General features: G+C 38.5%; 1 protein-coding gene across 2 annotated transcripts in view; it reads right to left on the bottom strand.

Annotated features, from left to right (window-relative positions):
- The window catches only part of Hmcn1 (hemicentin 1), a 442,116-nt gene that overhangs the window by 182,405 nt on the left and 232,687 nt on the right, over positions 1 to 27,024 (bottom strand). For both annotated transcript variants that reach the window (XM_028874743.2, XM_037211335.1), the window contains 14 exons: positions 25,608 to 25,703; positions 24,311 to 24,438; positions 22,456 to 22,600; positions 19,336 to 19,448; positions 17,661 to 17,820; positions 16,868 to 17,036; positions 13,095 to 13,222; positions 11,291 to 11,563; positions 10,003 to 10,098; positions 7,654 to 7,848; positions 6,577 to 6,707; positions 6,266 to 6,413; positions 4,089 to 4,215; positions 2,009 to 2,163 (listed from right to left, as the gene is read on the bottom strand). In XM_028874743.2, coding sequence (XP_028730576.1) covers positions 2,009 to 2,163; positions 4,089 to 4,215; positions 6,266 to 6,413; positions 6,577 to 6,707; positions 7,654 to 7,848; positions 10,003 to 10,098; positions 11,291 to 11,563; positions 13,095 to 13,222; positions 16,868 to 17,036; positions 17,661 to 17,820; positions 19,336 to 19,448; positions 22,456 to 22,600; positions 24,311 to 24,438; positions 25,608 to 25,703 — 2,064 coding nt within the window. The remainder of the gene's footprint in view (positions 1 to 2,008; positions 2,164 to 4,088; positions 4,216 to 6,265; positions 6,414 to 6,576; positions 6,708 to 7,653; positions 7,849 to 10,002; positions 10,099 to 11,290; positions 11,564 to 13,094; positions 13,223 to 16,867; positions 17,037 to 17,660; positions 17,821 to 19,335; positions 19,449 to 22,455; positions 22,601 to 24,310; positions 24,439 to 25,607; positions 25,704 to 27,024) is intronic.

The raw sequence follows: 27,024 nt of genomic DNA, 5'->3' as shown, positions 1-27,024 counted from the left end.
GTCCTACTGAAGTTCCAAGCTGTATTCACAATAGATCCTGGCAACAATACAACAGCCTGGGAAGGCACAGTGCATGTTGTCTCAATGGCTGGCCCCGCTAGGACAGCATTGATGGTAATAACACTTTTGTTTAACTTGGCATCTATGTAGCTAATCTTTGAGTGATGGCACTTTTATAGAGGACATGTCTTTTCATGACTGATTTCCCCAATAGGCTTCCATTTATGCACATAAATGATTAAAAATTCTGCTTTAAATACGAATTCTTTGATTTAAAAGTGGTACTAAAGATTGAAATAGACACCTATATCTTAAAAGTCTTATTTTAAATGAAATTGTCAAGTAGAAATCAAGCTAACTTTGAGCTAGGTGTGATGGCACACACCTGCAGTCTTAACACTTAGTAATTAGAGGCAGGAGCATCACCACGAGTTTAAGGCAAATTTAGCCTAAGAGTGAAACCCTGTAAGAAACAAAGGAAGAAAAGGAAGGAAGGAAGTGAGCTAGATCCTACATATATTTTAAGTTTTAAAGCAATGGTATTGCTAAATAGACAATGATGAAAAATATATATTGAACCATTACTAAACACCAAATAAAACTTTTCTAGCATTTTATGCTCATAGTCATACTGTCGTGTGGGCACTATAACTAAATCCATTAAGAAAATGGAAACTCAGAGGGGCAAGGGAATCACATGAAGTCACAAAGTGGCATGGCTTGGGTCCAAATACAAGTTTATCTGTCTCTAATGCCCACATTCTTATTAATTACTGAAACTGCTATTCAATAAAAACATAACTTAAACCACACATGTAATTTGAAATTCTCCAAAGGCCACATTGAAAGTATAAAAAGAAACTAAGGAAGTAATTTTTAAGAATACATTTTACTTAGTCCAATATATTCAAAATATAAGTTTAGAATATAACATAAAATTATTAACCAGATATCTCACATAAAGTTTTCAGACCACCATTAATATCTGGTATGCATTTTATCCTTACAATACCTCTCAGGCTGGACTAACTTCTTACTTGTGACTACTTGCAACGCCTTGCTAAGAACCACTAACATAAGAGTTCTATTCTTCTCTACTATGGAAGCTGTTGTGTCTGTGGCATAACATTCATCTGTCTCCTTAATGGCTCCATTCATAAAACTGACTCTAAAAGTCACTTTAATTGGTGGTTGAAATTTTTTAGTGAAAATGGGGCTTACATTATTTGGTGCTTTAAATGAGAATGGTCTTGATAGGCTCATTTTTGAATGCTTGATCCTCAGTTTGGGGAACTGTTTGGAAATGATTAGGGGGTGTGGCCATGTTAGAGGAGGTGTGTCACTGGAAGCTGGCTTTGAGGTTTCAAAAGCCCATGTTGTTCCCAGGTTCCCTCTCTGCTCCAGGGCCATTACTCTCTGCCTGCTGCCATGCTCCCTACCATGATGGTCATGGACTCTGACCCTCTGTAACTGTAAGCCCCAAATTAAATATTTTCTTTTATAAGTTGCCTTGATCACGGTGTTTTGTCACAGAAATGGAAAAGTAACAAAGACACATTATTTCTGGTAGAGATTCAATGGGAAAAAAAAAAAGAACACATGGCATTAAAAATATTACCATATGGTCAGGATAAAAATCAAGATGGAATAAAAATATAACAATTGAATTGCTGGTATACTAGTTGCTTTGGTGTATTTTGTGCATTTATACACTCTTTAAGGTTTTTCTTTTAAGTCTTTAAGGACATAGGCATTTTATTTATGCTTATACTAACCAATTAGGGAATACCTCACCATATCAAAATTACTATGTAATCTGAATAAATCCACAGATAAGGATAAATTGCCTTAAAAAAAAAAAACTGAACGCATTGTTAGAGTTTAAAACATAAAGTTAGACTCCTCTTTACTTGAATAGCATTCCTAAGTATTCAGTATGGAGGGAAAGGACAATGAATATTAGAGTAAACTTTAGTTTTCAGCAACACCATCAGAAAGTCACACCTACCGTAGACAGTCAGCTTTATATCCTTGGCTTGCTTGCCGGCTGCATTAGACACAGAACATTGGTAGCGTCCCTTGTCACTTCTCCGTGCAGTTCTCAGATGTAAAATTTGTCCTCGGTCTGAAAGTTCAATGTTGGGATCTCCCAAAAATAAAGGCCTAGAAAAAAATTTATTTCAGAGATCCATTTCAATTTCTCTGTGTTTCCTGTGTTAATTACAAAATTACATGGTATGAAGTTAAAGTAGGAGACAAAACTGGTTTTAAAAATACACTGTGATTAGTGCGCCTACTCCACAGACTAAAAGTATTAAACCACATTAGTAAAGAAACTGGGTAACTACTGCTTTGAGATGAGAACCTTTCCCTTCCAATCTTTAATCATTTAATAACATCATTAGGAACGAAGTGGGATTGCCATTTGTTTCATTCATTCATTCATTCTTCTTCTTCTTTCTCATTTTATAATTTGGGGTTTAATGTGAAATTAAGTGGAGAAGAATAATTAAGAGTTTGATAATGCTTCACAGGAACTTCAGAGCAAGGGAAGTTATAAGAAAATGTGTGGTTATTACTTGCCAATGATGCGGACTATGCCAATCTTTCTAAAAAGTGGAATACCTATAAATGTTATGTAACCATAAATATTGAAAGTATTTATTCCCAAAGAAGCTCACATGCATTTTCCAGGAATGTCTGTTTCTAAGATTCAGTCATCTACTTTTGTAAAATGCTCACTTTATGTCATTTCCAACAGTGTGTTTAAAACTTGAAAAATCTCACTTAGCAAAGATTTATTAATTATAAAGGGAACATAAAATTTAAACAAATAAACCTAAGTGTTCGTATTGGAAAATCATTCTTGATTTGTTGCCACAAATGTGAATCTTCTCTCTGACCTTTCGTCATTATCAGTTTGATTTTTATCCATCTGTTTTCACTAGATAGTCTTCATTCATACATGTATCCCTGAAGACGTCTAAGGTTTATTGCAAATGACACTGTGCTGTTCTCCTGAGTTCCACTGTGCTCTGTTACGGCAGCTGTGGAGTTACTTTGGTATGAATCCCTTAGTCTTGTGTGTCGTCTGTCTCCTGACATCTGGCTTTAGCCAGTTTTCACTCTTCTACCACTGCAGATTGGCTGAGAATATCAGCAAATGAACTTCCTGCTGGACATGTGTGTTTGCTGTCCTGTCTGTGGAGCGGAGATGTGACCCCTGACCTGCATGACAGTATCTGAACACAACAATTTTAATGTGCAGCATCAAATTGCCTCTAGGGACATTGCTTTATATTCTCTCCAGTACTGTAACCTGACTTGCCATATCCAGACAACTCTTGATCTTTTCAAACCTTTATTTTTAAAAGTGACCTATGAGAAACAAAATTATATTTTATGTATAGGCATCATATTGCTGAGGATGAGAATCTTTTAATGTTTCTTGTGTGCTTGTATTTATACTCCTAATTCATTTTTTTCTGTGTTGTCAGTCTTGTTAATTTCTTGGAAGCTTAAATGGATTCTATATTTTATACACAGCCAATCTAGACTCCCTGCTGCCTAGTCCTTTAGATATCTTCCCCTCAGACACACAGACAGTAAGAAGTAACATCTCAAACTACTATAGGTCACTGTAGCCAAGTCAGTGTGGGCAAAGCCCTTGACGCTGACACTTTGGGAAGTGCAATTGCTCTCTGTGATTTCCACTTTAGTCAGACAGAGAACTAGTCTGCACACTCATTATATTGTCCCTAGCACATTTCCCTTCTCAATAGTTCAGTCCCTTGGAAAGACATGATTATCTCTTTATTGAAATCTGTTTTTTACTGTTAATATTTATGCAGAGGATTTTGGTGTGCAATAATTATACATTAATCTGCTGTTATAATAAATCCCCCAAATTTATAAAGAGCTTTGTCATTTGAAAAATGAAAGCTATTACAAGACTTTTTAATACATCATTTCTCCTTCAAGGTCTTTTAACATATTTTTTATAAGTGATTAAAAGGGGAGGTAAGGCTTACACATTGATGCATCTCTTTCTTATACATTACACTCTCAGATACAGACGCGACACTCACTTGCCATCCTTGAACCAGTGAATAGCAGGGAAGGGAATGCCTCTGACATGGCACTGCAGGGTGGTGTTGTGATTAAGAACAACCGAGACTTCATTTGGGAAGCTGGCACCTATTATGCTGGGTGGAACTTGAACAAAGACATTTTATCATAAAATATATGATTTAACACAAAGGTCCTGGGAAGGAGCAGGCAGTTAGTGGTTATCAAAGTATCTCAACAATAGATTAATGTCATAAATAAAATATCCCACAATAGCTCCCTTTCACGTCACACTGTGTGCCCAAATGTTAAGTTCAAATACATGAACATTTTCATGAAATTTTGTTAGCAGGACAATTACCTTCAAGCAAAATGACAGAACAGAAGTCTTTCTGAGGCACAGTAAACTCGTATGCAAAAGTCACGGCATGTAGTTGAGCAGCAAAGTTCATCTAATCCAATGCATTATTGATATGCATTTCAGATTATCAATGGCATAAACAATGTCAATCTCATATGGCTTACAAATTCTAAATTCATATGGTCAGGTCTACCTTAATCTTTTATTGAAGGATGTCTATACAAAACTTGGCATGAGTATGATGTAGAACATGAAAAGGAACATACTCATTTTTATCCTTGGGATTATACAAATGAAACTGTTCATGGATATTTTCCTTACTATCTAACCTTCTCCTTTGTATTATGTTAAATGGTCTGATAGTCATCTTCAGAAAATTATTAGGCAGTATAGGGTTTCAGTGAAGAAGAGGTACAGCATAATAATACATTTATACGAAGACCTCACTGGTTGCTGAGTGAAGAATGGATCAGATTGATGATAAGGGTGTAAAAAGGAAGTTAAGGGGCTGTTATAAATTAAAACACACCTTCACCATGGAATGGAAAGAAGTAGATAATTAGGAAGTAGACATGGAAACACATGGGTAACTTTCAGGAGCTCTGGAGAAAGCAGGGGAAGGGTGGAGATGCAGGTCACTCAGAGACCCCAACATCTAGTGGAGAAAATAGTCACTGGGATCTTTTAGTCTGATATAGCACCAAGGTATTCAATAACATGTAAAGAGGGCATTCCAGCCAACACGCTAAGGAAATATGAGCATCACGGCGCACATCTATAGTCCTAACATTTGGAAGGCTGGGGCAAGGAAGACTGCAAGTTTGAGCCCAGTGTGAGATATTAGAGAGACTCTCTTAAAATAACATACAAATTTAATAAGTAGATAAAAACATAAAAAAAATAGTAAGGTGAAGACTAGATATTTTTTCCTCATGCTTAAGGAATTCCCAGCTAGAGCTGAGCATTTGGGAATCATCAGCACAAAGATGGACCTCATGGAGAGAATGAATGTCAGGAGAAAACAATGCCAAGACCAGTGATAAGAAAAATTGCTGAGGTTTTTTAAAGGGCCTGTGATTAAATATAAATATAACTGTAGGCAAAAGACACATAATGTAGTTCAGGTTTGGAGAGAGTAAGGAAATTGATTATTTTTGTACTGATGAGTGCTAATTTTTATGAACACACTACTTCTAGGCTTCATTTTTCACTATAAACACTAATTATAAACCTCTTTTAATAAAATGTTGAAAAGATAAATTCATTTATCACGAAGTGAACTTATGTCACATAGAAATTGACTGAAAATTAAACTAATGACAGCCATTAAAATTACTTGTATTATACTCTAGCATAGTGATGACCCACTTTCAGAATTCTCTTCCTGCCAGCAGTCCATCCCCTTCTGTCAGAATTCTCTTCCCCTGACTACAACCAGGGCTGATTTTGCTCCTGTAATTTATTAGATTATGGTGGAAACGGATGCATGACCTTTTCCAGTTCAAGCATCCTGCTAGCTTCAGGAGATGTACATTCATAATCACATTGCACCATGTTGCACAGCTACTTATGTACCTAACCACTTCTCTCTGTAGCTACTGCCTAGAGAAGTATCTCTTAATATACACTGTACCACTCTTAAGTTTATGACACCTTGGTATATATGCGTCAAAGCCATCTTTATATTATAAGTAATTAAAATTAAAAACAACATAATAAGTGAGTGATGTAAATGGTATTTTCTCCTATCAATTTATTTTTTTAATCTCTCTGTTTGTCATACCATAAGAAATGTATCTAACCCGTAGGTTTGTTTTGTAAAGCGGTTTTTCTTACCTAGTACATTGACACTAAAGTGCTTCTGAGAGGTTCCTGCAATATTAATTGCTTTGCAGGAATATCTTCCTGCATCCTCTGCAGACACTTTAAAGAGTTTTAGCATCTTCCCATTGTTCACGATCTGAACAGTACTGCTCTCTGTCACCTGCATGAGACAAATTACTGTTATTTCTCAAGCTAATACAACTTCACCATTAGAAAAGAAGAGTGGCATTTGTTATGACTGAGAAGAAATCAGTATCTGCACCATTTATTTCAGGCACAGAGGCAGGGAACTGTGCATACTGTGCATGGTTGTCTCCATGTACCTGGATGTCATCTTTATACCACATAATGATGGGCGATGGAGTTCCTTCTACTTCACAGTACAGACTGGCCAGTTGGTTTACCAGCACGGACACGTTGGTCACATGTTCCTTATCTTTAATTACCGGTGGAACTGCAAAAGAGAGAGTCGTGACTGGACAGTCTTGTAATCAACAGTAGCTTCCAAGTTTCTCCAAAAAGCCCTTTAGAAACTTCAAATACAAATGATGGCAGAAAGCTAGTAATGTGCAAGCACATACTTTCTTATAAAATGAAATGTGTCAGCTGACATGTATAAATAAAAATCCCTATGTAATGTTTTACTTTATGTCAGGGTTTTATGTTCAGGAAGAAATTTAGGATAATGCTAAGAAATAACATTTCATGTATTGAAAGTTTTAGGGGATGCATTTAATAAAATATAGTACTCACTACTTGGCTGGTGGAAATGAATGTCACACAGTGTCTATGGAAGCCATCATCAACAAAATCTAAACATCATATACCCTTACAAAATGATACAGGTGCAAAATGATACAGGTGCAAACTGTAACTACCTGGTAACAATCTGAATAGTTATCATCAGTAGAGAAAGGTTAAATATGTCATATGAACTCATGTAATGAGATGTTATAGATAAGAGATAAGGACCTAAAAAATCCACAAGACAGATTGTTCAATGAAATAGGCCAGGTATAGAGAGTGGATATATTCTATCGTACATGTTCCTTTCATAAGGTTTTCATACTTATTTGTGTCTTAAAACAATCTCTGAGAAGTCAGGCACATGGTGTATGTGAAACTGGTTGCTTTGCTCTGGAGAAGGCATGCAAATCACTTATCAGTGTGAGCAGGCTTTCATGCTGTGTCTTTATCTCCTATTTAAACTTTGAGAGATGTAAAGTCTCAACCAGAAATTGAATGAAATTTTGAACAATAAATAAATGCAAACCAATTTCCTATCTTGTTTGATATTAATATATTCACAATATTAAGTAATAATATATTGATTAAATATGCAAAATTAGAAAGAGTAATATTCTTAGTTACTTAGTTTTAACGTTTTAATCTGTATTTACCATGAACTTTAAGGTGATATTTCCTTTCTGTGGTTCCAGCTTCATTGATGGCCACACAGATGTACTCGCCATTGTTATGTGGTGTAAGAGAAGCAATTACCAACAGTGCACCATCTTCCAAGATAGAAACACCAGGCTCTTGGCCAGTCACCTCTCTACCATTGTGTAACCACTTGATGGTTGGTTTAGGAGTACCTACATAGGAAATTACAGCCTTTTATAACAAAATTAGGGGAAAAGAGTTTAAAAAAATCAAATACATCAAGAACAGACGACCATAATGTGCATCCCAAGGCACTGTGCCACTTTCAAGATGAAAGTGAAAACACTACAATTAATGATAGTTAGTGAATGACTCTAATTCCTGATCAGTTTTCAGAGCTGGGGCTTCTAGGTGATCAAAGTTGCTTTTAATCAGAAAACTCAGAGTATAAGACACAAAATGTTTTTCCTGGTGAGTTCACTACGGTGACCAGAAGAAGAAAAAAACAATATATTCCATAAGATGTTGTTAGCAATCAATACTAAAGTATTAAATACATTAAAAGTAGTACATACAATCCGAGATAAGGCCAAAAGGATGGCAGAACTAGATGCAATATACTGGTGAAGCTAAACCCAATATTAATTAATGTCTTATAAAAGTGATTATGAAAGGCATATTTGTAAGGAGAAAAATTTAAAAAAATCAGTCTGTTTAATCTTGATCAGTATAAGATTTTTGACTAATGTGGAAAAGACGGTAAAACTGATCATCTCCATCTGTCTGTCCACATTCTGAGGGAACATCAGAGGTTATAATCATTTCCTATGTTCCTACTCTTTCCTTTGTGGACAACAGTCAGACTTTGCAAGTAACATTTATTGAAGAAACTCATAAAACGTAAGTAGACAAATAAAAGGAAGGAAATCAGAGCATTGTCTTCTACCTATAAGTACTAGAATGACTATTGTCAAGATGAAATCCCCAGCAAAGACAACAAAAAGTGGGCTGGTGAGATGGCCAGTGGCTAAAAGCCCTTGCTCTGACGTCTGATGACTGCCTTTGGTCCCCAGAACAGACAGTGGAAGGAGAGACCTGACTCCTCAAGGTTGTTCACACACACACACACACACAAAAAAATAAATAAATAAATAAATAAATAAATAAATAAAAATAAAAGACAAGGAAAACTCATTTAACCACTTTTGAACGCACCCAAGAACTCTATTTCAAAAGGAAATGAGGGCCTAAGAAAAGATGGTTCCTTTGTGGAAATGGGAAGTCAGGGAAGCCAGCTTAAGAGTAAGGGATCCACGCAGACTGAAAAGCCGCTACGCCACAGGTAGGGTCAAGGGGCAGCTGACCCCACAGGACCTACACAAACTCACACCATTCTGAAGATGCCTCTTCTCCAGGTCTTGTCTCTCTAGTTGTCAGTGGCCCTGAGAACTATTACGGCAAAGTTTTCAGATGTCTGAACAATCTGTTAGAGCTACCTTGCTTCAGATACTGGAGATAGCTATGGAGTAAGGAGGGGGCGTGGTCACTACTAAACACAGGCAGCTCTGCTGGCCTTAATTGCTGCCATCTCCAAGGACAACTAAGAAGAGGTACCTGTTGGGGCACTGTTTCTGGCAGCTGCCTGGAGTCCTCCTGCCCAGGCCAGGAGGCTATGAAAAGAACTCTGCTTAGACTTTGCCAGGACTACCACAGGCAAGTTTGAGTTATTGTAGATGGATGCACGTGTAAGAGAATGTCTCTAATGTGTGCTTGGCACCCAGAGCAAAGAGGGCAGAAACAATGGCCCCTGTGGAGAGACACTGGACCAGCTCCTGGCAGAAAACGTGGTAGTATATTTAAAGGGTTTTAAAAAGCCACTGAGATACATGTTACATATGACATGGTCCCAAAATGACCAGTGTGAGTAGACCTAGGAAGGAAAAAAAAGGATTAAAATAAAAGTGCCTCAGACAGAGGATAACTCTGATTTATACCCATTGCTAATGGACATTAATAGGGAATGTTGTGAACAGATCAAATGCAACATTTTAAACAAAAAAACATTTCCAGAAAGAATGAAATGAAAAGTAATTTTTAAAAAAGACTGGAAGAATCTTGAAAAAAATCCTAAATTAAGCAAGCTTGAATGATTGGGAAATCCTTTTACTGAGAGAAATAAAACATGGATGATGGAAAAATACCAATCCAAAGAATTATTCGAAGGAAGAGAGTTTCTGTTATGTTCAAACGTTGTAGCAAGGATTAGCAGGCAGAAATTTCGAAATTTCAGGTGGAAACTTAGAAATTTGTCCATATCCCATATTTACAACCTGCTACCCATGCCTGTATCTCTAAGTATTGCATACCTTTTGCAGGGCATGGAAGTGCAATGCGCTGATTGGCCAGTCTTTCTTGGAATGGAGTGTTAAAAGGAGGTTGCAGGTCTTCCACTGTGGGTGGTTCTAGTACAAAAACAAATACATTGTCTCTGGCTTTCCTTGGACACTCTCCCATTCCGATTCCCTTATTCTTTGATGCGGCTGTTATGGTCACCTGCTAATTGTCTGCCCTCCTCTGGTCTCCCAACAGGCACTGCTGCCTGCCGTTCAATCATGTAGCACCATGTATGTTCCCATATCTGCATCTTCCTATCCTCACACTCCCATGCAAACCTTTACCCCTTTTATAGGTTTCTTATAGATATGCTATTATCAGGTGCAGACCCATCTGGATTAATGTTCTGTACAAGCTCTGTGTAGAGTCTATAATGATGTGCCTCTGAGATTCGCAAGAATATTAGAAATGTGTATCTTTCTCCTTTGACTCTAAATGTGGGCACTTAATAAGGTTTATTGAGTGTCCTAGACACTCATACCCTAGCAATTGTGATGTCCCATTTATTAAGTGCTAAGTGTTGTGCTGATTTCTATACCCACTCATCTTCACTTCCTGCCTTTGTCTGGTATTCCCTCTAGCAGAGTGAGACAGAAACCTTTTAGTACTAGTTCCTGCCAGCCAGTAAGCCCTCGCCCTAAATACTACTCTAGAGAATTACATAATTCCTACCTGGCAATCCATTCCAAAGTAGCCCATTCCCAGAACAGTAATCCTATTTTAATTTACCCACCATACTTTTCCTTATCTGTAAACCTTGTTTCTTTCTTTGCTTGTTTTATGAGAACAGCTCAAGAAAGCTTTCTGTCACTACTTCATCACTATTGCCTAGAACATGACAGACATTTGGCCCACCCTCAGCAACAAATCTCCAAATAAAGCCAACAACAATAGAGGAGCAGTGAGCCATGACCTCTCAGGGATCAGTTGAGGTGAGGTATGAAGTGAAATGCTACTCCAACTAGCTCCAGCTGCAATTTCTCCCAGACCAGAAACGCTGGGTGGCCCGTTACTGAGGACTGCTTCCATTATAGACACCAGTGACTTTCGTTTCAAAAGTAAACATTAAAAAATTTCGCTCGGGGTTAGCAACAGTATCATTTGTTTGCTTCTGGATAATGCTCCCTTCAGAGCTAAAGTTATATGTAGAAAATATCCCTAAAGAGATCCATGATTGCACATCCTGTGTAGAGCCCAGGGGGTCTCGCTTCACTCTCATCCTTATTCCACCATATACACGTCTCTTATGTCAAAACCCACCTTGGACATGCAGGGTCGACTCCGCCTCATCACTGCCGGCTATGTTCGTGGCGATACATGTGTAAACACCCGCATCTGAGATCACAGCCTGCTCGATGCTCAGGGTTCCATCCAGATTGCGAGGATGCTGCACTCCCTCAGTTAGCACGGGCCTTCCGCTTTTAACCCAGGTGATCACGGGAGGTGGAGACCCATGGGCACTGCATGGGATGTCTACTCTCTGGCCCACCTTGACTTTTATGTGTCTAGTTCCATGCTGTATTTTTGGAGGAACTGGAAATCACAGTTGAGCATTAATGATCAAATATTTTTAAATCTCGATATATATATATATATATATATATATATATATATATATATATGAATGAGAACGCCTTACCACGAAGTCACACAAAAAGAGTAGAAAGATCATTGACTAGATGTGGGATCTAGGGTGTGCCATCAAGCCTCTTGAGGCCTATTTCTTTAACAATCCAGGCAAAATAAACTGTGCAGGCACAGTACCAATATACTACAAGAATTACAGGAAATGACAAATACAATACTCCTAATCCCAAACTTGAAGAATAGTAAGCATTTAACAGTAGTGAGTTTCCTTTAATACATAAGTAATGTAAGGTTAAAAGCCCTTTCAGGAACCTCTCTGATATGAGGGCAAAACAGAATTCTCTCTGTGTAGTCAGTTTGTCTGCCCTTTATGGAAGACAGGCACTACAAAAATGCTCTTAAAGCTTTTTTCCTAATTTCAGAGACAAAAATTACACACAGCTTGTATTTCTCTCCAGATCTTCCTTCAGAAAATCTACTGACGCACCTTTATCAGAACACTAGAAAAAGGGCTCTGCACTGTGTACTATGGAGTCACAGAGTCTAATTAGAATCCACGCCATGTAGCTGTCTAAAAGAGTCCACTCTCTTTAACTTGAGTACTTTCTCAGGGTCGTCAGTCACAAACCCTTCTAAGTTTGAAAGCATTATTATCATCTTTTGTGAAAAAAAGAACACTTAAGATAAAAGAGGTTAAGCAATATACCTAGTGTCTGAGAGTTAATAAATGATAGAACTCCCTTCTGATGTCAAAACTCTAGTTCAATGGGATGCCATTGTCAGGACTGGTATGGAAATGAAGCCAGGCTAATACCATCTCATTCCATTTCCTCATATATATATATATATATGGTTTTTTTTTGAGACAGGGTTTCTCTGTATAGCTTTGGAGCCTGTCCTGGAACTCACTCTGTATCCCAGGCTGGCCTCAAACTTACAGAAATCCACCTGCCTCTGCCTCCCGAGTGCTGGGATTAAAGGCGTGTGCCACCACCGCCCGGCCTTCCTCTGATATTTAGATGTCTGGTATTTACACAATACCTGACATGGAGACAGATAATCAGCACTGAAGGGAAGAATAATTAATTGGTGGACTGTGGTAGATTAAAACACCTCAGTTAGAGGACCTCAAATAATGATAGAAGTCTTTTCTCATTTACCAGGTTCTTTATGTGCCAAATGTGACTATTTAAAAAGTATCATGTTCTGTGAGAATACAGCCAGCTCTCAACATTTTAAACACATTTCTCTCCACTGTATATAAACAGCAATAGAGATAAATGACTGGACATCTAGAAAAACTGAGATCCTAAAATATCATTAATTTGTTGACAGATAACAGGCCTTTCAAAGGACAGAAAAAAACCACATTCCAATAGTTCAGCACTCTTTAGTTAGTCTACATACAACGTAGAGGTTCACTGTCACCTAGGCTGCACTGTGGGCCAGTGGACAAAGCTGGCCTTTCTGTACTCACCATGGACACTTAATTTAACAGACTGAGTCACATTCCCAGCAATATTTGTGGCAACACAAAGATACATCCCACTGTCTGAAACGCGAGTCTCCGTGATCTTCATTGAGCCAGAAGGGAGGAACGTGTGTCTAAAGGGAAAACCCACACATCAGACCATAGAACTTGAGAATGCAAACATCCCCTGCACAGTCCACGCCAGCGTGAAACAACCGTGCTGCAAGACACTTCTGAAACAGCCCTCTCTACCGCAACACATATCTGTGAGCCGGAAAAACAAAATCGTCATAATTATCTTTTGTATTCTGTCTGATTCTCTGATACACAGAAAATCAGTTTTCTTTACCTTCAAATCTAAGCTGGTTGTCTAAAGTCACCAAACAACTGTACATCTCCGTGTTTCAATAGGATTCAGCTACACAAAGCAAATGTGGATTGTAAAATTTTCAACTTATTTTGAGCATTTTTTTCTTTTTCAGTTTTTTTATTATTTTATTTTATTTTATAATACTATTCAGTTCTACATAACAGCCACAGATTCCCTTGTTCTCCCCCTTCCTGCCCCCTCCCCTTCCCCCCAGCCCACCCCCCATTTTTCAGGTTTTTATTAGCATATGTTATCAAACACACTACGGGTTTCATTATATGTTCATATATAGATAGATAGATAAAGTATTTTGACCGTATTTACTCCCATTACATTTCTTTCATCTCCCTCCAGCTTTCACTGATATCCTATCTCAAGATGGCTATAAGGTTTTTTATAGAGGTATTGGGCAACTTACTAGTGATCCCACAACTGAAACATTTTTTTTTTGCAATGCTTCACAGATACTTCAGTATGTTTCAGTAAAAGCAAACAAAAAGTACATCTTTTCAAATATATCTTTACTATCTTCCTCATTAAATAATGGTGTAGTAGGTGTTATTGAGTATTATTCAAGTTGTATTGAAGTCCTTTGAGGACCTGTCAGAGCCACGTAGACCTACCTAATATCAAGGTTTATTACATAGCCAAGTTAAACTGTAGTAAAGAACAGAGACATCCAAAATGGCACGTACATGCATAAGAACACATGTTGTATTCAGTATTAGATGGAATATCTAGAAACATCCAGAGAGGGCCTGGGAATGTAGTGCAAAGGTAAAGTGTATATCTAGAATTTTTAAAGTCCTTGTTTCAAGTCCAGAAAACAAACAAATGCACACCATAAAGCAAGGATTGACTATTCAAAATGATCTTGGGTAATTGACTTTCCAAATTCAGAAAAATAAACTAAATTGCAGTACTGCTTAATATCATAACCAATATAAAAATTCAGATGGAGTAGTGTCTAAAATATGAAAAATAAAATGTTAAAAAGGGTATAAAATATTTCTGATTTTGAAATTGATTTTGAATATAGTCTCAAAAACAATACAAGAAATACACATCTACAAAGAACAAGTTAATTCTTTGAGCTCCTTAGAAGCATTGAAAACTTATCCTCAAACAAATACACCATTCTTAAGTAAACTCAAAGCCATAGTAACTGAGAGCAATAGAGGACAATATGAGACAGACAAAACCTTGTTATCAAAAACAAATATTGAATTCCATAACCAGTAGAAAAAGAGAAGTCACCATAAAACTGTGAAGCCTCTATGGAGAGACAATTCAGACAGCATGAGTGATCAACACACAGGCACACGTATCCCACGCTCACTTGAAATCAGTCCCATGAAAATTAAAACCACTCAAATATCCCACTTCACACCCACTGAACAGCAGAAACATCTAAACCAGTCAAAGCCTCACACTTAGTAGGAAGTACAGCCTGGCCTACTACATCCTGTTAGTGCAATGGCTCTCCACTGGTGTGTTGTGATTCCTTGGTGGGGGGGGGGCAAATGATCCTTTCACTGGGGTCACATATCAGAAATCCTGCGTATCAGATATTTACATTATGATTTCTAACAGTAGTAAAATAGAGTTATGAGGTAGTAACTAAATAATGTTATGGTTGGGGGTCACCATAGCCTGAGGAACTGTGTTAAAGGGTGGCAGTATTGGGAAGGTTGAGAACCACTGTGGTAGTGGAAGACAAATGAGAACCTCCCCTCAGGAGAGCAATCAGGCAATACCCAAAAGACTGGAAAGAGGAATGAGTTCTGACAAGAAAGCACAGCTCTACGTTACAGGTTCTAAAACACTCTTACTTGTACACGCAAACAGACATAGTAAAAGGTTCTCACCAAAAAGACTTGTGAAAAGAAAGCAATCCATAGCCGGGCGTTGGTGGCGCACGCCTTTAATCCCAGCACTCGGGAGGCAGACAGCGATCTCTGTGAGTCGAGGCAGCTGGCTACAAGTGAGTTCCAGGAAAGCGCAAAGCTACACAGAGAAACCTGTCTCGAAAAAAAAAAAAAAAAAAAAAAAAAAAAAAAAAAAAAAAAAAAAAAAAAAAAAAAAGAAAGCAATCCACAAGAAACCATAAGCAGCCTACAGCATCTACAAGGAGGGTAATAGTTAAATAAAAGGTAGACTACACATAGGCTTGTTACATTGAATACGCGCGGACTCTACGTATGTAATAGGGAATGCATGTATATAATAAACAAGGAGTAAAATAGTAATAATATAGTATATGTCAGAAGAACAAATTAAAAACAGATAAGAAAAACAAAATTGAAACCACAAAAGCTGTTTTCGGGGCTACTCAAAGGTGAAAATTTGCACAGTGAAGGAAGGAAAGACATCCTGACTGAGGAAAGATACAATGGAATTGTTTTATAAGTAACATTCTATATTTTACTTTATGATTTTCAGTAAAATTCTTTCAAACAAAGAGTAAAATTGTGTAAAGTTGTTCCTATTAATTTTTCTCATCAGCAATAGAAAAGTACACTCATATAAATTCATGGCTTCACAATTATATGCCAACAAGCCTAACATGGCAGAGAACAGCTATCATTAATTTTTAGAATTATTTATTTTTATTTTATGTGCACGACTGTTGGAAGGTATGTGAGTGCACCATGTGTGCAGCACCAACAGAGGTCAGAAGTTTGCAGCAGGTCCCCTGAACTAGAGTTACAGATGCTTATGAGCTGCCATGTGGGCTATGGGAATTGAACCTGGGTCCTCTGCAAGAGAAGCAAGTGCTCTTAACCACTGAACCATCTCTCCAGCCCATTATCTCACAGAATTCTCTCAGGTAAATGTTATCCCACTGCACAAAGAAAAGACATGAAATTCCGAAGTGTCCCATGGGAAAAAAATGCCAAACATTTAGGTCAGCTGTAGGTGACAAAGATAAGTTTAAACTTGTATCTAGATGGCAACGATCCTTGTGTCCTAAAGCCCTGGTATTCTTCTTGCTGTGTCACTGAGCCTATAAATTACATCATCTCAATGGACCTTACTTATGGATGAATTTAATCAAAAAGGTTTACAAAACCAACTAATGAAAGTCGAGTTCTGTGTATGACAGTTCCTGTTGTGTTTTTACTGCCTCTGGGAGTAACAGAATTCTGTGTGCTGCACACATGGCAGAGAGAAATCCCCACACAGATCTGCTCCATTTCAATAACTACCTAGTAACTGCACCCATGGGAAGTGTGGCAAAGCTGTGTTAGTATTTACGACCTTGGAAAATGATGTGTAAGGTATACATAACTCAGATGGGCATGTGAATTAGCTCAACCGTAAAAGTTACGTTTCGATACATTTGCAAGGCTTAACAGGAATCATCCCAGCAGTCTCCCTCTGTTGCTGTTCACCCCAGATCTCCTACCTTGGAGAAAACGGAGAGATGAGTTGGCTGTCTTTGGCCCAGGTAATGATGGGTGGGGGTAAGCTCTTAGCTTCACAGGGAAGTGTCACCTCTTCCCCAGCCAGGACAGAGATCTCCACAGGCTTATCCTGGGACAGTCCTCTTTGGTCCCCAAACACTCTGGGTCTTACTAAAATAAACACAGGATGTAGAAGGGGAAACAACGAGTTGAAAACAAAGTGTTTCATTTACGTTAAAACATAGAATTTTAATGCTCTTAAGTAATTTACAAGAAGATGTTGAGTCCCAAGATTTGGGGTATACCTAAAACTCCCTATGAACACATTTATAGCAGGAATTAAAATGAAAGGAGGAGCAAGCTTCAGTAACTCCTCTCAGCACACCATGGAGAGGTCAGCTGAGATGTCCTCAGGTCTGCCCAGAGGAGCAGCAATTCCTGGAGCAGAAGGTTGCTACCCAAGACGCAGCCAAGGCTTGGCTCCATATGGACTTTTAACTAACTGCTGTCCCTGCAAAAAGTTGGATGTGGTAAGCATACTTCTTGGGAAAATAGCATGGAAGTTTTCCAAAAGGTTATACAATGACTTCCCTGCAAATCAGAATCTCAGCAGAGGTGGTTTGGTTGGCAGTGAAAATAGAAGTGTGGTCTTTGTTTATAGAATGGCAACTTGTGGGTGGGGGGGAGCTTTTTCACTTTAGGGTGCAACTTTCGGGTACCTTACTATGGAAGAAATTATGAGCTCTGGAATGCATAGGCTATTTCAAAGGAACACCTCCCTTGGGTGGCTCTCACCATAGACAGTCAGCTGCACTTTCCTCTTGGCATAGCCGGCTGCGTTGGTGGCTGTACAGATATATTCCCCGCTCTCCTCGCTTCCTGGTGACACCACATACAGACTCCCGTCAGCCCCTGCGGAAAACTTGGCGCTGCCAGTTGAAATCAGCTCTCCTTTCTATAAACACAACAATGCATAAATGTTTTTGTGTGTTTTTTTAAAAGATAACAAAGGAATCGCTTTCTTTAGATGAGGAAGACAGAGGAAAATACCTCCAAGGGGTGAAAAACTAGGTTTGAAAAGGGCTAATTAGAAGGGAGTCGTTTGTAAGAGAAATTAGACAAGCAAATGCACTAAAAATGGTATTCCTCCATCCCAAGCCATTTCTCCTCTACTGTACAGCTACCTAAAGGACAAGGATACCATGACCACAGCAGAGGTGAATGGCACCACCACAACCATCATGGTGCACGCTGGCAAGACAATCTTGTATCTCATCGGAATGAAGTGTTGTAACACTCACATAATCTTACAAACTGCTGGGCCCTCCACTTTCTAATCCAGAGTCCTACTGCACAGAGACAAGAGAGGAACTCACCCCAAATCACTAAGTCAGTCAAGAGGTGAGCTTGCCTAAGAACCCCAGAAGTCAGACCCTTGAGTCCAAATTCTTATCTTCTGTTTGGCTAGAGCACTTGGGAAGATCTTGATTCTTACATTTTCTTAAAGCGGCACATTTCTGCAAGGTGCCAGGTGCTTTGCAGTTTGAGACATAACTTCACTATTGTAATTTTGTGTCCAGGCCATAAAATTGGTATATAGATGTTATATAGACGATAGCATCAACTTCTCCATATTTCAAAGATTTTTAGATGACGAAATCAGATGGAATGACAAACCGTTTGGTGGTTCTCATTATATGATAGTGCATTCTATTATTCCGTTATGATTTTGTAGTACATTTTATCTCTTAAGATTTAAGTTAATTTTTTGGAAATATTATCCCCTTTGTGACCATTGTAAATTAGGGTTTCATCAATACAGAACACTAGCAAAAGCTCGACCACACGACAGGAATGTAGAGGGACTACATGAATTTGTAGAGGTGTCCTACACTCTTCGTTCATACATGGAATCCACGCATCACTAGGCCTGGGAAGAGACCTTAAAATGTCTTTGATGCAGTTACCCACCAGATGCTTGAAGCACATTAATAACACGACAACAAATACTACTGTAGGAAAGGCTGTATCCACGAACTGTTCTGAACACTTTACATCTGTAGCAGAGTCATCCTGGTCACCTCCCCTTGGCCCTCTTGATTACACAGCAGCCCCAATGGGCAGCTCCACACAACGCCTGTGTTTCTCACAGTCTCCACTTTTTACAGGCAGGACAGTCAAGTATGCAGAGGTGTTAGCACCTCTGAGAGGCACAGGTCCTGGACCAACATCCCACTTCCTACCCACCAGAGGGATCCTTCTGAGACACATCCACGTGATTCCTTGGAGGACATCCAGTACGCTGAAGCTTCATGCCAGCCGCAGAGGAAGCCAGCTCAGTGAAAGCCTGGTTTAACTTCGTGCCCTCCTGTGTCTCCCTCTCTCACTGTCCTGCCAAGCTTCAAGAGGTAACTCTGCAAGTCACCCCACCCACTGTATTTCAGGGGATGCCACTAGATCTGTAATTTACCTTTGACCAGGTGATAGATGGCTTGGGAATCCCACTTGCTTTGCATGGTAAAGTGACTGGAATGCCTTCAATTGTGCTGAGTACCTGCTGTCCGTGCTGGATGGTTGGCAGAACTGGAGATGGAAGGAAGGCTGGCATCTGAACACCTTTTCTCCCATTTAGTATCATATACTTACAATTGAACATTTTCAATATATTCTTAATGTTTATGAAAAAAGGCAACTTAACATAATCTTATGAACATTTTCAATATATTCTTAATGTTTATGAAAAAGGCAACTTAACATAATCTTAGTAGGGGAATATATAGCAAAAGAATACAATAAGTACAATCTGCACAGATCTAATAAAAGCTTAAAACTGAGTGTGAAGGGATGTCTAATACGGTGACCTCTCTAGAGAAAACACAAAAAGACTGAATAAAATCAACTATTTCCTGAAAATTCAAGGTAGATTGTAACTCTAACGGTTATGCATATATCTTGGAATCCCCTCTTTGGTTACTGTCCACTACCCATTAAGCTTCAGTGAGCTGATAGAAGCCCACCTCCAAATAAATGAGCTGCTTAACCACCACTTAGTAAACGTACCTGATGTCCTGAGAGCCACTCAGTACTTTACTAAATTTAACTGATGAAAAGGAAGACTTCTTAAAAGGAATTTAGTAAATGAAAAAGAACAAGGCAACATTCTCCAGTTAAGAATAGCATGCTTTCCATTCCTAAGGTTGGATACCTCCCTCAACCTTGATGCAGAGGGGAAGGGCTTAGTCCTGACTCAACCTGATAAGCCAGGCTTTGTTGACTCCCCATGGGAAGCCTTACTCTCTCCAAGGAATGGTGGGGGGGGTAGTGGTGAGTAGTGAGAGGAGGGGAGGGAGGAGGAACTGTGGTCGGTACGTAAAATGAAAACAAAATTAAATAAAATAAAAAAAAAAAAATAGCATGCCTTTACCTTTAAGAAACCAGGAGAAAAAAACTTAGCAGCACATGAGCAGCCATGAAAGGAAAATGAAAACCAAGAGCTTGCTCTGTTCCCTTTGTTTTTAGTCAGAACCAACACACAACAAAATGACCAATACACAGTATCCTCAAAATAATAATTTTGATGAAGGCTCCCATACACAAATGTTTTCTAACAAAACGAACACAATAAAAGTCTGGTGTTTTCAGATCTTTCAATTGCATCCTGTGGGATGATGAGACTAGAACTCTTCCCTGGAGCTCAATTGCTCACCACATTTCTTGCTTAAAGTCAGAATTTTCCAGAAATGTCATACTACCCTGGAATAGAAATTCGCTAGAACAGAAGATACCACAGACCCCCCCCCCAGTGCAAAAGCTCCTTGGAAGGCTGAAACGATGAGTCCTATGCTCTCATACTTTCCTATGGCTGGCATTAGTCTTTAGCTAATTTTGTCTTAAAGACTTGGCAGCAAGTATCCAGCTCTAAACGAGAACATCGAGCTACTCATGAAAGCAAGAAATTTAATTTCCAGGATCCTGACAGAGTACGCAACTCTCAAATATGCTGTCAATTTGTGGCAACACAAGGGAATGTCATGTTTTTAAAGCCGTATTAACTTAGACAGTAGTGAAGAAAAGTTGCAAGTTTTTGGTCAGTTTTGAAGCTTGATGACATCTGGGTGTGGAGGAGCGGCTTCTCTCCAGATCGTGAGTCTACGCAATCAATATGACAATTAAGTGTTGTTCTTTTCATCTGCATTTATATTTGATTCCTCCCTTTTTTTATGTCTTCCTTTTAGAATTGGTTCTAGTAACTATTCCTTCCTTTTAGAACCAACCTCTCATAGTTATTCCTAAAAGCGGATATGACAAAGAACGAACAAAGAGTTAACCTGAAGCAATGGCCTCTTAGCTGTTAATCAGTAAAATGCTGTGTGTCTCTGTAAATCAGGTCACTGGGTTGTCTGTCCTCTCGCCTCTCTGATATAGCACACATGGGACTGATCCTATCACTCCTCCCTGCAAGTGAAAATCTGGGCTCCACAGCCTTCTCACAACTGCCTAGGCAATCACTAGGGGGAAGTGGGAGATGACATGAGGATGTTCCAACGCTGCATCCTGAAGCCAGTCCACAGCACCCTACAGGAAACCTGTGCTCTGTTCTTTAAAAATAGCCTGACATGCCTTTGTTAATTGAGGCGACAATGAAATTTAAATTATCTGAGGGTGTTTCTTTGAAACCTCTCATGAACATGTCAAGTGATGTCAGTGGCTATTGGCACACAGCTGGAAGAGGTGGTGGAGCAGGATCCTATAGAAGGAGATGGTTTACAGTCACTGGCACTTTCAACAGACAAAACACAACGTGTAAGCTGGTAGAGTTCCCAATTCATGTTACAAATAAAGACTGAGTAAATGAGTGAAACCAAGTATTCTCTGCTCCTTTCCTCCCAAGACATTCATTTGTTGTATATAAATCTGTTTAATATTACATCATAAAAATAATACAGCAAGCTCTTAAAAACAAATATAAAATATTAGGAAAATTGCTCAAACTATGAAGGTGTCCATTATTATTTGGACTTTTTTTTTTTTTTAAAAAAAAAAAGCCTGGTAATTGTGACAAGTATAAAAAAGGCTGCCTTTGCCTCTGGATTTTCTTATTTGTGACCTTTAAATTATTTAGCATGCAAAAAAAGATTGTTTGGAACACATGACACATGAAATGACCTTTAGCAAAGCTTAGGTCATTTTTTAGCTCCAACACAGAGGGGTCATTAGTAAGGACATGTTTGGAAAAAAAGAGGCAATTTAAGGCAATTTGGATGGTACAATAAGTTCAGCTTGCCTGAAATTAAAATTTATTTTTAAACATGATTCTTTGAGAGCTGAATTCACTTTTATCAATTAAGAAACCACATACAAAAGCCCTTGGCCAGACTTGGCTGGTGACTCCCTAGAATGTCTTTTTGTGTACATAGGGAAGGGAAATCTGGAAACAGTATTAACAATGTAGAGCTTGTTCAAGAAATATAAAATAACAATTAGGAGAAAGCTCTCCTTCTCGTAATTAGAGAACCAGAGTTGTCTGATTAAAACCTATGAACCCTGTTTTGAACAAGGTTTGGAAACAATTAGGTTGGGTCTTTCTTACCATGCACGGCCACAGAGGTGGTTTTGTTATTGGTTCCAGCAACATTACTGGCCACACAAGTATATTCGCCTCCATCCTGAAGCCGAACTCTTTCAATATGGAGGCTCCCATCGCTGCGCACAGTTATGTAAGGGTTTTGTACCAACTTTCAAAGGAATAATAAAAAAAGTCATTTAGTTTTAATTAGAAAAGGCAAAATTTTGTCTAAGCATAAAACAGATCTGTTTGTTTTTCTCAACTGAATTATTAAATGTATTAGAGAGCAAATTGGGATTTTTAGCATCCTTCAGTTAAAAAAAAATGATCGGCACAAAATGTTCTTAAGAATTTATCAGCCATATTCAATCCTAATACCTCTCCAGAATTGTACCTATGATTTGCTGTCAGAGAGCTATGCACATCCCTGAAAGGGGATAAAAGAGATACCACTGATCTGGTGTTTGTATCTGTTCTGCTGCTCAGGACTCACATTTCACTCATAGTTTTTTTTTCTTTTAGATGAAACTGTTTTCTCCAGGAAGGTTTCATCAACCACTAGCAAGCTCTTTGATATTTTCGTTCTGACACGTAGGCATTTATTTACACCAAGGGAATACTTCATCTTAGCACCCATCCCTACCAGCTGCCAGGTTCAAACAGCAGTGGACACAGTATGATACAGAAATCATGCCAGAGAAGGCTGACAATATTTTAGCATACACGTGATTATTTCTAAACCTGTACCATTTTACATTAGTGCCCAGCTAGCTTCATCTCTAAGGGGATTTATTTGTCCACCAGGCATTCTGTTTTTCCTCAAATTTTTATGTAAATATGAGTGAGCTTGTAATCCCTCATATGGAGGCAATTCACTTCTAATGAGTACTCCTAGAAGACAGTGAGTCTAGATTCTCTGGAAAACAGGGGAAGTGGTCTGCACTAGATGAAGTTCTGTCTCAATAAAGGACACATTTATGGACATTTTTCATACAACTGAAATGCTGCCCATATCCTATCCTAATTAAAAATTATATACTGACCTTCAGTAATATACTAGGGATCTACCTTCCTAAAATAACCCATTGAAAAAGAAATTTAAAGCTCAACATAGAAAAGAGTAGTAAAAGAATATTAATATTTAAAGGAATACCACTATTTCATAATGTTCTACACAGAATGGTATAAAATATTTAAGTACTGAGCAAATATTATTAGCTTAAATTTTTTACATATTCTGAATGCAGTTTATTAGTAACATTAAATTTAATGTGAAATTATAAAAATTATACTACCAATTATTTCTTAAAAACTAAAGCTTCAGATAATATAAATGGCATGAACATAGGAACAAACAAGGAAAGCCCTTGGAGCTAGAGAGATGGATCAGCAGTTAAGAGCGCTGCTCTTGCTGGGCGGCAGTGGCGCACGTCTTTAATCCCAGCACTCAGGAGGCAGAGCCTGGTGGATCACTGTGAGTTCGAGGCCAACCTGGTCTACAGAGCAAGATCCAGGACAGCCACCAAAACTACTTGGAGAAACCCTGTCTCAAAAAACAAAAACAAAAACAAAACACTGCTCTTGTAGAGGCAGCTGAGTTTGATTCTCAAAACCCACGTAAGGTGGCTTCCAACTGCTTGGAGTCTCTCTCCAGAGATTTGACATCTTCTTTTGGACTCTTTTATACACACATACACACACACACACACACACACACACACACACACACACACACACACACACACACAAAATCTTTTCTTCAAGAAGAGCTTTGGTATATTTTTAAAACATGTTTACATGTTTATGAAATCAAGCTTTCAGTGTTGGTAATGTAATACGTTAATTCTTAGGAGAAAATAAACAAAAAGGCATAGATTACCATGGCCGAGTTCTTCATCCACCGCCGTTCTGGGATGGGATTTCCAGCCAACAGTGTACAAGGCAGAGTTAGCTGCTGTCCTTCAGTAACATTGGCCACAGAGGGGCTGATGCCAATAAGTGGGGCAACTACATCAAAGAAAGAACACTCAGCTTCATCCAAAAGGGGTGGTGGTGGGATTATCATAAGCAAGATGACTACAAATCACGTTGTTTAAAACTGGAGTTTTCAGGACCAAAACTTTAAAGTGAAATGGAAAAGAGCTTGAATGTAGAAGGAACAGATCCATCTAGGCAGAAGGAATTGGGGGAGCGTAGGTGGTCCTGTAGAAATATCACGAGGAAAGAGGAAAGCCTACATACAAAAGGCCAGCAATGTCAAGGCAAGATGCTTGCAGCTACACATCAGGATGGAGAGTATCTGGGAGTGCTTGTGAGTGGAGACACAGAATCATCAGAACTCACTCTCGTGGAAATAGCCAGAAACAGAAGAGACTAGGTACAGTAAGGATCATCAGGAGCATGCCACAACAGCACAGGCAAGTTAAACCAAGGTGAATTTGCTGAGATGGAATAGTAAAGAAGCATGGTAAAATTATGCTTTCCTAGAATTTAACAAAACAAAATATGAGAAATGACCACAAAATCCTTAACAGATACTACTCAAAAATGTTGCTATAGACAGATGAATGAAGACACACAGAAAATTCTATGAAACAGTATTAATGAGATACATGCAGTAAAGTATTTAAAATCACATTTAAGACTGTAATAATTTGAACTATATAATACCAGGAAAAAAACAATTCCAAGGAATAGAAGTGGAAATATAAATTCAGTATGAGAATAAATGAATAGTTTAACCTGTCAGATATGACTACTCAATAAAATATATTGAATCAAATACCTCACCACTTGAAGATAAGTTGTATTCTATTCTCACTTCACAACTCATAAACACAATTCTATGTGGACTAAAGTGATAAACTTAAGTCAAAAGCCATCAAAAACACAATTTGTTTATTGTATGTGCACATATGTTGTGTGTGTATGTGTGCACGCGTGCACACATTTTAAAATGACCAATAATGAAATAGAAGATGAGGAGCCTGGAGAAGATGCTCTTTAAGTTATTTATAGTTGTAACATTGTATGAAATATTCCTTAGGGACACAAACATCTACCTGGCTTTAGAATAAATAAAAACTGCCACATGCAAGGAAGGGATGGCATCATCAACATCAAAGAGGTCTGAAGCTTTTGAAGAACATTGCCTCTAGAAAGCTAATTCATCTTACCAAGTCCTGTCACTGTTATGGTTGCTTGGGACTGTATTTTTCCAAACTGGTTTTCAGCTTCACAGATATATGTTCCTTTATCACTTGCCCACAGATCTAGAAAGAAGAACGTGTTTATTCACTCAGGAACGTTATGAAACCTTGACAGTGCACCAGGGACAGTGCTGAGATCTGTGACAGAAATCACGTGAGCACCTTCTGGCCACTCCCTTCTAGGGAAGGAGACAACGAACTCAGCCAACCCAGCAGAGTAGCAAATTCTCTATGAGCTTTATATGATGAGCTGTGGGAGCATGGACAGGAATGACTGGATGATCATACATGGGAGAGTTAGAAATTCACGGTGGAGGTAAGATCCTAAGTATAGTTTGAAGAGCATCTGGACATAAAGTCTCAACGACATGACTGCCCAAATGTGGGCTGAGAAGGGTGACACCAACGAACATGCAAGATTGGACAGAGGAGAGCCTATCAGGCCTCAACTGTACACAAAGAACCATTGGCAAGTGAGAAAAGCTGGGAACAGGAGAGCTTCCAGGGAAGAGCACACCAACTGGTTGTCTAGTGCCAAATATCCATATAGGCAACATTATATGGCCTGAACAGGTTATATTTAGGAGTATATATGTATATCCATATACATGCATGCATGCAATAACAATTAGCTAAAAAAAAAAAAAAAAGGAGGCCATGAACTTGAGGGAGAGAGGAGAGCGATATATGAGGGGTGGGGTGGAGGGAGGAAAGGGAAGAGAGAAATGTCATAATTTAATTATAATCTCCAAATTTTTTAAAAAAAATAAAAAGAGCAGGTAGAAGACATGAAGAGCTGTCCACTCATGGTAAATGATAAATCAAAAGCAGAGCATAAAGGAAAGCAGGATCTGTTCAAAGAGTAGGAAGCCATGCCAGCCTGGGTACACTTATGCTGTTTGTAGGGGACATGGTTTAGTTGCCCCAGTAATGGACAGAAACTGTTTGCATTTAGGGAATAAAAAACTAGAGAGATAATACACAGAGTAGATTCATAGAGAAATAGTGTCCCAAGCCTGACAAGAATTATGAAGGCTCCACTAGAAATGTGTAGATTTGAAATATATTTATAATCATGTAAGCCTAACTCCACATAAGGAGAAGACATAGCTATTCATCTAGCTAGAAAAACTACCAGATGCTATATTACACACTGAACTGTGGGGTCCTCAGTGAAGGGGTATAAACTCACATGCATGCTGTAGAGACACCAAGTATCCACATGTAAAAACACATATTTTTAATACAAGTTGTTTTTCTCATCCTTCTTTTTACTGCGTGTTGGATATTGATATAATTTTTATTATGTCGTCAGAAAAATGCATAGAATTGTTTTACAAGATCATGAAGAGCATCATGGAGGATGTACAGCTAAAGACAGTAT

The sequence above is a fragment of the Peromyscus leucopus genome, chromosome 15 (assembly GCF_004664715.2).
Source record: "Peromyscus leucopus breed LL Stock chromosome 15, UCI_PerLeu_2.1, whole genome shotgun sequence".
Classification (NCBI taxonomy): domain Eukaryota; kingdom Metazoa; phylum Chordata; class Mammalia; order Rodentia; family Cricetidae; genus Peromyscus; species Peromyscus leucopus.
Note: the sequence above shows the minus strand (reverse complement) of the source record. Positions and strands in the feature narration are given on the sequence as shown.